A 12,616-nucleotide genomic window follows, 5' to 3' on the forward strand; every position below is an offset into this window, starting at 1 on the left:
ACTTGGTCCCCTTAAAGCTCTACTTCATAATGCTTTAGTCAAAGAAATATCATGATCAGATTCAGAGGCGCAGAATATTACACCCTGTGTATTTTAGTCTAATTTCGCAAAAGCAATGTCAAATAGCTCAATTTTAAATACTCAATTGAATATTTAAATGATATATCATTATATAAATTGGTATTATCATCCAATCACATGATGACATATCATCTGAGTATCTAATTAAATAAAAACTGAATATACATAGTTTTATTGTTTCACAATACAGTAAAAGCTTACAAAGTTATTTAACCAAATTAGGTTTCCCATTAATTGTCACAATGAAGCTCAGTCTCCTACTAGTTCAACAGTTAAAAGCTTAGTCTTGACTTCTGATCATTACCACATAGATATGCTTGAGTCCTTATATATAGTTATTTATCTTTTTGATCAACGGAGAGACCCTATTGTTTTTTCTGTCTTGACAATTTACAGAGTGCTGATATCCAAGTTGTGGACATTTTGGAGAGATCCATCGCTCTTGTTCATCTGAAAATAGTAGTTATATCATAGCCTTTCACTCAGCTGGGCTGTTCTTGAGGGGCATACTGTCAAATTTTGGTTTAAGAAAGTGTACAAAAAAAAAAGAAGCCAATGATGCTGAGAATTGGTATGTAACATTATAAGAACATTGATGGATCCAGAATAACATTACAATAAAAAAACAAAATATAAATGTCATTTAACACCAAGAAAATGATTTGTATAAACATTTGTAAACCTAATCTAGACAACAATTAACTGTTAAATCCTGCCTAAAACCGAACTAGACAACGCCATTACTGTAACAAATTCTCTGAACTCACCACCCATCAGCATGAAAGCTTATGAAGAAATGAAAATTCCAACAGATAGTGCCAACATAAAAGTGAGGACCATCTTGGATACTCCTAGTAGAATTGATGTTGCAGCTGAATGATTCTGTGGTCTGGAAGATGCAAAACAAGGGGCAAAATGTTAATTATGGGATTTAATTGTCAATACAGAGGACAAAGAAAAGAGATTTAATGAAAAGATTTCAGGTAGATACTTCTGCAGGCTTTGAAGGGCACCACAGTATAAAACATTATCAGGAGGAGACATCTCTGTGTCACCATTTTCCTCAGGATTGATAATTCTCATATATGTTTCTTGGCCGAGGTACCATCGATCTAGATTTTCTACTCTAAGATTCCATACTCCAACGTTATCGAGAGAGATCAAAATTGCTGTCCATCCCCCTGGATAAACCTACACAGAAGAAACATGACAGTAATTAATAAGGAATTGTTCAAATAGCATTCAAAAAGACCTTTCTCCGTTTCGACGCAAAAACTCCATTTAATTATTCATTCAGAAGAGAAAAAAAATGAGCTTTTCAATATGCAAACTAAATGTCCTACCACTGTTCACAGAAAACAGGCAAAAGGTTTGTAAAATCACAAAATCCCCAAGAAATTACAGCTTTCAATGCAACAAAAGAGCATTTTTTTTTTCCTGTAGATTAAAAACAAAGCACTTGCAAGCAAGAATGATTTTTGCTGTGCTCAAATTACAAACCTCTGTTGTGCAACGAAAAATCGCATCCCACTTGTTATAACTATTTCTATTGCTTTCTGACCATATACCAAAGTCCATCCTGCAGTCAACCAAATTATAACGATAGTTGAAATTCTGAACAATTTAAAGAGATGGATAAGCGAATTTCATAAACAATATAAAATTCTTACCCAACCACGAAAAATGAATAACCATCCATGTGAAAGCTCTGCATCCTGGTGTCATTATTTTGCAATATGACTTCTATAAATCCCTTGTATGTTGCATTAAGAACAGATCTGTCTGTTCGAAGAGTTCGATCAAGCGGCCTAGCAGGAAAATCTAGTTTATAAGTTCCTCTCACATTGTGCTTGTCAGCAAGCCTCATTGGTAGATCAGGTTTGAGAAAGGAAATCCCATTCATTGTCGCAAGAAATTTCCCATCAATAGTTCCTGGTGGCAAACTCCTTATGATATAAGTATCAGTCACATTGATTGAACCATAATGATAAGATCCCTGTGGGTTTGGACGCGCTCCACTTGCAGTTGTATTTTGCCTGATCAATGCAAAAATCTATAATTAGGCTAATAAACAGCTATTTAAATATCACAAATTTTGTATTAGATATCCAATTGCAAGACAAAATGAAGAAAAAAAGCTTTTGTTATTTTGGACTAATTATTCAACTTCAGAACCCCTGTATAAATTTCTTCTTCAGAGTTCGAATTTTTTTTATTTTTGGCTTGATTAATTTAGAAATTCAGAAAATTGTTAGACAGCTAAAGAATAACCCAGTAGACAAAGTTGTAGTATTATCATCACCAGATGAAAAATGGTGAAAAAAGGTTCATTGCTCTCCTTTATTTTCAGAATATACAGAAAAGGAAAAGAGGCCAAAAGCAAACTCAGAACATATACACTCACATTGTTCCTTATAAAAGTACCAACTAAATTAGTCAATTTAGGTGATACATTCATCACAAGAAACCTCAAGCGGAAAGCAGAGAATAACTTTCATCTGACAGCCAATTGCTGCATATATAGGAAAAGGAAACGAGAAAATATTTATGTAGTAAAGGTTTTTAAAATTAGAAACAAACCTGATAGACCTTGGCTGGTTCATTGCTGACCATGTGTTATATATGTCACTAGGTGCTATGGGCAAAGGACCAGATGCTGGACCTTTTGAATTTGAGTAGTGCAAGATGGCGACTCCAGTCACTTTTTGCCAAACTGATTCATTCACAAATCTAGCACTGGCCACAATATAATAATCAGAAGTTGCATTCTGATCCATTGTGACTAAGAACGAATAAGACTGACCCACATGAATATCAAAGCTGGAATAATTCTGTTGCATTGTGTAATATCCCTCTATTTCAACAAGACGCAGATTATGACTCTGAATTCTGAAGTTCAAACTTGTTGAAGTCCCAACATTATGCACACGCAGTCGATAAGTTTTTCCTGCACAACATTATGCCACTGTCAATTAAATTTCGAACGGTTCAAAGTATTTTCCATAAGAATTAGTGACCACATGACCAACAATGAGCACTAGTTTCTCAGTACTAGCATTAATTGTATGCAAAGGAACGTTTAGGGAAAAAGAAAATAAGGTATCCGAAGAAAACCATGAAAAAAGGATGATCAAATGAAAGAACTAATAACCAGAGATGAGGCATGGTTCTATCTAACTAATAAAAGAACACAGATGTCTTGCCACACGAAGCAAAGTCATTACTAACTGCAACAACAAAAAAAAATGGTTGAACAGATTAAAAATGCCAAAAAATATATACCTGGCTCTACATTAATAGTTTCATATTCAATGCCATCAGGAACAAGGGTGTTATTGTATCTGTATGGTCCCTTCCCGTTAATGAGAACTCCATCTGGCATCCCAAGGTCCTTCCCTGAATCCAGATCTTTCCTCAGTGCCTAACATCAAGAAAGAAACCGATATTAGAGATAAAGCTACCATCACAACTTCAATGTAGTGAAATACATAGTGTATCAACTCTAAAATAAAGTACTAACCGTATGGTTTCGCGTATACCAGTCACCGATCAGAATAACAATATCCCCATCCGGTTGTGCAAAAGGGATTTGAATGATTGCCCTATTGTTAATGATAAAACCACCAAAGCCACCAGATGCCCTCTGAAGATTAAGTGATGGGTAGTAGAAAAAGCTTCCAATCTGGTCTTTGACTTGGAACTGGTAAGTCCAGTTCCACTTTGGTGGGATTGGACAATTTGTACCAAGAACACCATCCTGCCATGAATTACGCCGCAATTGAATCCCAGACCTGCCAAAGCCATCAAACTGATTTTTCTCAAAATGACCAAACAGAACAAGGAGGAAAATAGAAAGAGATTGATTTGAAGTCTACTTAGTAATATATTAAAAAGAAATTTGGCTTATACCTACCAAGTAATTAGGAGATCTTCATCCAATTCATTCGTCACATCAACAACCACATTGTTATTAGTAGTAGCGTTAATTGGGGGGCCAGGAAACCTACCATTAACTGCTATAACCTGCAATCACAAAAACCATCAGAGCCCTAATTTAAGACCCAATAAACTTTATATTGAAGGGAAAAGAAAAAGTAAAAAAAAAAATTCACTACTATGCTACTTACAATAGGAAAAGCAAAATTCAGTAAATTCAACTTTTTTTTTTTTTTTCAAAAATTCTCTAACTAGGGCCAAACAGAGAAAATTAAAGGTACATAAAAAAGTTTAAACAAAGGTAAAGCGAATACTAAGACTAGTCACTATATTAATTACACCCAACCACAAAATTTAATTGAAAAGCATATAAAAATCCACTCAAACATCATCATTACAACCGTTTCTATTTCACCCACAATCAAACCGCACTATCTAATGTGGCTAAATACACAGCCACAAATTAAATGCGGGGAACATTTTTTCCGGACAATCCTGAAAATGCCCTGTCCAACTCAAGCACATTGAAACAATTGATCTCTGAACCAACTCAGAGAAAAATATGAAGAACATAATCAACTCCAACTGACAAATATGAACTTAGAGCTATCCCACCAGCCCTTAAATCACGTTTACTGGTTCAACTGAAAAAAAAAAAAAAAAGTATCACACGACTTCTTATTCAACATAACGCTTAAATCTTCCAAAACCACATGGAAAACCAATCAACACCCGAGCAGAGAAAAGAATTCTACACTGTTATTACCAGTAGATCCAAGACCAAAACAAGAAACAAGACCAAGATACCACTTTTATCCATTTATGCGTCAACCCAACAAAAACCCAGAAAAAAAAAAAAAAAACTTAATAACTTTCTTCTACAAAGTGAGTAGAGAAAATAAACCTGTTGAGGAACACCCAAAGGCGAGGCAGTCATGTAAGAGACTTTGAGAGCGTAGTTGACATAAGGGTCGGCAGCGAAACAGAGGGTTGAAAACAGAGCAATGTGAATGAAAATACAGAGGAGGAACCTCACCAGAGCCATGAATATCCGTACTGTGAATTCAGTTTGCAGTAAAATGAAGCTGTTTAGCGCATATTACACTCTAATCTGTGAAGGATTTTACTCAAACTAGACAGAGACGCAGAGAGAAACTTGTTCTTACAGTCGTATGTAAAAGGTTTTAGCAAAAACAAGGTACAAATTACGCTACTCGCTCTCTGTTTCTGGCAAGTTTGTATAATCCGCGTATGGTGACCGGGTAACGACTAAACCAGTTTTTCCTTAATTTTTAAGTCATAATGGTGTGTTCCATTTTGATATTAAATTATTTTCTTTCATGGTCATAATTATTTATTTTTAAAAATTTAAATCAATGGATTAATTATAAATCTTTAGTATACTTAACAAATAATTTGGAATTATTTTAGTAAAAAATAAATTTCTATTTCAATCCATTCATGGCCCCTTTTTGAAATTGTATTATTACGACAAACAACAAATAAAGAAATACATAAATTTGATATATAATTTAGATATATAAATAATATATTATTATATAATTGTATAATTTTAAATTAATAATAAAATAAAACTTAATCACATTATAATATATCATTTCTATATTTTAAACAAAAATACGTTAACAGCAATGTTAGGTGATACAAATTGATATACAAATGATGTATCATCATGTGATTAAATATTTTAATCTTTAATTTAAAATAGAGATGTCAATAAATTAGATCAAACTATGTAAAATCGATGCGACACAATCCATCAAGTCCATGTGCTGAGGTTTACCATTTAGTGTTTTACATGTTGACTCACAAAATTATAATTTTTTTTAATTTAAATTATTTTTTAATATTTTTAGTGGTCTAATTCATTTGACATCCCTAATTTAAATAATTTTAAACAATACAAATAAGCGTTTCTGGAATTTGACCGGGTCAGCCGGTGACAATGGAGAAAAGGGAAAATAATAATAGTGACAGCCATGTCAAGCCAAAAAAATACTAGTCAAGGCACCACCCCTCATATTGGCACAAGTTTCGGCGTCTCGTTCCTTTTTTGATTCAAATCTTCTATTTTCTTTTTCTTTTTTTAAAATTAAATTAATTAAAATTCTAAAACTTTTCTTAACGCAGGCTCGTTCACACACATGGACCATGTGTCCACAAATACAGATAAGATCCCTGTTTAAAAAAAATTATAATAAAATTATATATATTAAATTTTAAGTATTTAATTAAATATTTAAATAATATATCAAATAATTTTAAATTAAAGATAAAGTAATATATAATAATATAATAAAATATTATTTATATATTTAATTTAGTACTTAAAATTATATATATATAGTATTATTTGTAAGATTAATCATACATATACAAACAATAACGTACTAATTTATTCGTAAATTTTTTATATATAGAATGCAATTGAATGATTTTAAAGTAGCCCCATTTCGTGTATATAAATAGGTAAATACGTATGTTATCATGTGATTGAGTGTTACTTTATTTTTAATTCAAAATAACATAATTACTTGATAACATATATCAAATAACTATATAAGATTGGATTCGAGCCAAATTTCTTTGAACTCAAGCTCGAGTTACAGTTAGAAAGTTTAATATTTTTGAACTCAAGTTCGAGGTTTAGGGATATTCGATTCATAAAATTTGCGAGCTTGTAAAATTCAATACAAATTAATTAAACTGACGTCGTTTTAACCAATATTTATTAAAATGACATCGTTTTAATATTGAACTCGAGTTCGACTTCTCTCAAATGAACCGAACTCAAACACATTTAAAGTAAGCTCGAGCTCAATTTTGACTCCACTTAAGCGAATTCAAACTTGAGCCTAGTATAATTCAAACTTGACTTAATTCGAATTTAATCTTAATTTATATATTCCAAATAAGTAATTATGCCAAAAAGTTTGATATTTTCAAGCACAAGTTCGAGCTTTAAGAAAGTTCAACTCATAAAACTTGAAAACTTGAAATATTCAATATGAATTAACTAAAACGACGTCGTTTTAATCAATACATATTAAAATGACATCATTTAGTATCAAACTAAGCTTCAAATTCGATTTAAGCTCAAATTCGAACTTGAATCAAACTTCAGCTCAACTTCTTTTAAAAAAGTCAAACTTGAATACCTTTGAAGCGAGTTCAATAAGCTTAAACTCGAGTTTAGATTAACTCAAACTTGATTTAATTTGAATATAATCATAATTTATATGATCAAAATGAGTAAGTATAAGTTGATTGATTTGTTAAACAACTTTCACCTTTTTGTTTGTTCATCAATTTGGTATGGCTTAGGCCACGGCCCCTCACGATAAGCATGAATGAGAGATGAGCAAAGCCAATATTTTTCAAGTGGGAAAGAAATCTGCCAGCTTGGAAATTAGTTTGCGGATGGTCATGGTCTTGGTCATAGATCTGTCTGTCTGTGTAAAGCATTTTGTCCAAATTAAAACATGGAATACGTGATACCAAATCTTTTCTTGTTTGGTATCCTTTTGAATGCCAACAGATCCCATCCCCTTTTCCAATTTTTCAAATCAGTCAACATTTATGCCACATGTAAATAACAATGATCAAAAGAGTAAATTACATTTTTAACCCAGCTTTTGGTCTAAAAACATTTTTTCATTCCTGTATATATATATATATAAAGAATTTTACAGAGTTTACTGTAATATTGTAAATGTAACAATTTAGCTATTTTACATGTTTGAAGACTTACATTTAAGTGTCATGATCCTAAATTGATTGGAATATTATTGTTGTCGTTAGTCCAGTCATGTTGTGAAGATTGTTGAGAATGGAAAGGTCTACAACAAAGAGATGTGACAAAAATTGAAGACAAAGCAAGTCACATGATTGAGAGAGTATATGAAAAGAATGTATCATTAGGTTTTAAATATAGATGAGTAATTGAAAACAAAGTTAACATTGAATGAAGTAGGAAAATGTTGTATTCGTGAGATGAGCTACTAAAAATCATAAGCATCTCTAGAAAGGAGCTAGAAAGGAGCTAGAAAGGAGAAAGATGGATGTGTGGGGAAGGCCACAAGAGGATTTGGTGGGCACAAATGAGTTGGAATGATTATATTGCCACATAAATGAGCTAAAGACGATGAAATCGACATCGTGGTAAGTGTGAAAGTCCAATCAAGGTAAGATGGGTGGCAGGAAGTGAAAATGACAATTGAGATTTGGTAAGTCCAAGCAAAAGAAATGTGAAAGTGAAAGGAGATAAAAAGAAGAGAGTTGTAATATAAATTTGGTAATTAATGATTTATTTTTATAATTATGTTAATTTCAGTGATATAATAATTTTGAAAAATGAAAATAATTAGAGTTAATTTGATAATTTAGTTTTTTAACATTATATCAAAATTTATTTATATTAACGAAATTTGATTTTGGGTTTTTGGATTAAACCTTAAATAAAAAAATATAATTTACTCTAATGTAAATTATATACTTACCATCAAAAGATTTTAATTTGTTTTGTGTTATATATATATCTTAATACCCTCAAACAAATATAACAAATCATCGCAATATATTTGTATCATAGTGGGAGTTCAAATATTCATATCTTTTTCACTCATATAATGAAATTAACAGAAATTACTTGCAACATTCTATCCCGAGGCTTATAGAAGAAAAGAGAGAAAATTTAAAAAAAAATTAGAAATTGTTATTGTTAATATAAAAAATCACATAACAAGACGTACATCAAATTATGAGTGGCAATTTAGTGCAAGCAAATAATATTGAACAAGAAGTTTCGAAGGTAATTCTCGTTGTTACCCGAAAATCTATATTTACAATTATGTTTTAGTTTACTAGTATAATTTTGATAGAATAACAATAGTGGTTAAAATTTATCGTAACTAAACGTTTATATGGTATTGAATTTATAAAACCAAAGACAATGTTTTACTCATAATTACATAATTAAATAAATTAACTATTAATTAGAAGTGTTCAAAATTATTTAGTAACCAAATTGAAACAATTTTTGAATCAAAAAATAGATTATTTGAAAAACCGATTAGTAGAAAAATGGGTTTTTTGATTCGATTACTGGTTTATTTAATTTTCAAAACTGGTTAATCGAATCAAACTGGTTTGAAAAATGTTGAATAAAAAATAATAAATTATTAAATATATTTTCAAAAAAATTAGAAAAAATAAAAACTATGATAATTCTTTAAAATTTGGTTCAAAAACTAGTTGATTGAAATTTAGTTATATTAATTGATATTTTTGGTTCAATTCAAAATCAGTTAACTTTTAAATTAGTTTGATTTCAATTCATAATTTTTTCTAAATAGAAAATTTGATTTGATTCAAAAAATTGACAAACGAATTCAATTAAGTTGTTTTGAGCACCCCTAGTTTTAATACAATGAATCTAGAATTTTGATCATCTTTTATTTATATGGAAACTAAATAATTGTGTAATCTTGAAAAGATAAAAAGTGATTCTTATCTTATATCCGAATAAAAGATGAAAAATGATTTAGATAAAGGCTACAATAACATATTGAGAAAATCATAAGAATGTATAAAATTGTATAAGTCCCATTTTTCCAACTGTTCAAAGTTGATTGAGAGATAGATGATATATCTAGTCATTAATCTCACTTTTTCAACCATTATCATTTTTTATTTATATCTCTATTACATTATCATTTTTTTAAAAAGTGAATCGATCTGTATCAATAATATGTATTATATTATATGATATATTAACTATATCATATTAATTGATTTGGCTAATGGTTGACAATTCAATAAGGTTAGACATGTCGATCCAATCCAGTTTTTAAAATCATGTTAAAACTAAAACTATGTATATTTAATTTTAAGTATTTAATTAGATATTTAGATAATTTATTATTATATAATTAAATGATATAATAATATATTATCTGAATATTCAATCGAACACTCATAACATTAATTTTCATGTGCTATAATGCATATAACACAAAGCTCATTTCTGTTGGCCGCGTAACATGTTTGAGCTGGAATTTTGTATAGTCAAAATTTAGCCAGCAACATCACCCGGGGGTGTCGATCCTTCAAAAATGAATCAAGTAATTATAAGATATTGAATTCAATTATGAATGATGACACTTTCCATTTTTCCATGCGTGGTGGTAAGAGTGGTTGATGATGGAGCCAACATGATTGAAACCCTTTTAATCGTGTACTTCATGCCCCAATTTTTCTAAAAGTGTTTTGGCCAAATAAAATTTCCCACCCAAGTTTTGATACAAACCCAACTTTTAACTCGTTAATTAATGAAAATTTAAATATTTATCTATCTGTTAAATTTTATTATTACTGTCAAAGGTAAAATTGTTATTTAATAAAAAAATTTTAAAAACTATAAATTCATCACAATTTTCCTCTTTAGTTTAAAGCCTAACAATTTTTCCCTTAACTCAAAATTTAAAAAATGAGTATTTCCTCTTTAAGGTTTGCATTTTTTACTTTATTTTTTCTCTGATGATCAAAGCCGACCAATCTCCTCCCTTCGATTTCTCAGACGAGGACAAATCATTAACCAACTGGAGGTCGATTGACAATTCATCAAGGCAACATCGCAAATTTGTGCTACGCACAAATAGGCCAAATTAATTTGTGCGACCCACAGATTTGTGATGTCGTCCTGATGAATTGTCAACCAACTCCCAGTTGGCTAATGATTCGTCTTTGTTAGGGAGTTGAAAGGGAGGACGTTGGCTAGCTTCGGTCACCAAAAAAAGGGTAAGGAAGAAAATACAAACTCTAAAGGGAAAATAGTCATTTTTCAAATTTTAGGTTGAAACAAAATAGTTAATTTTTAAACTTGAGAGAGAAAATGTGACAAATATATAGTTTTTTAAATATTTTTATTAAATAATAATTTTACCGCTGATAATAACAATAAAATTTAATAAATAGATAAATATTTAAGTTTTTGATAATTAATAGGTATTAAACGTTCGCATCAAACCTTGGGTGGGAAAGTTATTTGGTCAAGTGTTTTCAGTGAAGCTCGTTCTGATGTGAATCACCGACTACCGACTACAATGTCAATTTGCAATAATATTAATAAATTGGTAAACCGAAATGTCACCCTGAAAACTTCTCCCATTAACGCTACCCACATGAAAAGCCTCCTCTCCTTATCAAAATTTTTATCAAAAAAATCAATGTGCTCTCAATTCTGAATATCTAATTAGATATATAGATAATATATTATTATATGATTAGATAATATTGAATTAAAAATAAAATAAACTCAATCATATAATGATAAATCATTCAAATATATGGTATTCAAATCGCATATCGTATCGTGTATCAAATATCATATCGTATCATATGATACTATTTTTAAAAAATAAAATAATAAAAAACTAATTAATATATCATTATTTTAAAAAATATTACAAATATCTTAAAAATTTTAAAATTATTTATATACAATCCCCATTATATTATTATTATTTTGATAAATATATCAATCTATATCATAAGATGTATATCGTATTGTGTGAATACCCTGCACAAGTTTATTGTTTACAAGAGAATATACAATCACATACCGTAAACCATTAATTAATTGGCACTTATTAAATTTACTTTAAGTGGGCATTTAGTTAGACAATCTTTTACTATTAAAAAATAAAAAATTATTATAATTATAGATTAAATGAATTTTACTTTACATAAATTATTATTATTTTAATAAAAATAATATATATAAATAATTATTATATGTATTAAATATGATAAAATAATATTAAATTATTATTTTATTTAAATACTTTCAAATAAAATTATTTTAATATATTTTTTTCTGTTAATTGATACAATTATAATAAAATCAATATTATTTTGATAAATTTTTACTACGTAACATAATAAGAAGTAAATAGGTTACCCTTATATCATATGTCATATCATGGTAATAAAATATTATTAAAATTATTTATTAATTATCAAATCATATAAAATAATATAAATAATAAAAGATATATTATTATTATAATATTCGAGATAACCACTAACAACCTATTTTTGGATTAACATAGTCCCTATTAAGGAGAAAATATGGCCCGTAATTCGTTGAGTGATATCGGAATATGCCAAACTCAAACTAAAATTTTAATCCGTGTAAAAACTCTTTGTTACCAATCGACCTCTAAATCCATCATTTTGTCACTAGAAAAAGTAATCAGAGAGAGGTGGAGATTTTGACCGTAAAAGAAGAACTGAGCAACTGTGAAAATTTTTGACTGGAAAAGGAGAATGAGGCAGTGGTGGAGGTGGAATATTGCCCTTTGAAACTGGGGTGTTGCAGCTGTTTGAAAGTGGAATGAATTTGGATCATTAATTTGGTTGAAATTAAAGAGGTTAAAGGACTTTTTCCCACGCAAGGATTACTCTTTTTTTTAATTCTTACTTTTTTAATTTTAAATATCTATTTACCTGATAAATTTTATTGTTATTGTTAAGAATAAAATTATTATTTTAAAATTTTATTTAAAAAATTAATTTA

At 29.4% G+C, this 12,616-nt stretch overlaps 1 protein-coding gene across 1 annotated transcript; it reads right to left on the reverse strand.

Moving 5' to 3' along the window:
• Positions 1–640: 640 nt before the first annotated feature.
• On the reverse strand, positions 641–5,229 carry LOC123224904 (monocopper oxidase-like protein SKS1). Its single transcript, XM_044648667.1, has 9 exons — positions 4,922–5,229; positions 3,995–4,104; positions 3,602–3,872; positions 3,364–3,502; positions 2,662–3,028; positions 1,752–2,117; positions 1,582–1,660; positions 1,073–1,272; positions 641–970 (listed from the first exon to the last, which is right to left on the reverse strand). Exons 1-9 carry the CDS (start codon positions 5,060–5,062, stop codon positions 868–870), a joined length of 1,776 nt encoding a protein of 591 aa, XP_044504602.1. The 5' UTR covers positions 5,063–5,229; the 3' UTR covers positions 641–867.
• Positions 5,230–12,616: the final 7,387 nt, after the last annotated feature.

Source organism: Mangifera indica, chromosome 9, assembly GCF_011075055.1.
Source record: "Mangifera indica cultivar Alphonso chromosome 9, CATAS_Mindica_2.1, whole genome shotgun sequence".
NCBI lineage: Eukaryota > Viridiplantae > Streptophyta > Magnoliopsida > Sapindales > Anacardiaceae > Mangifera > Mangifera indica.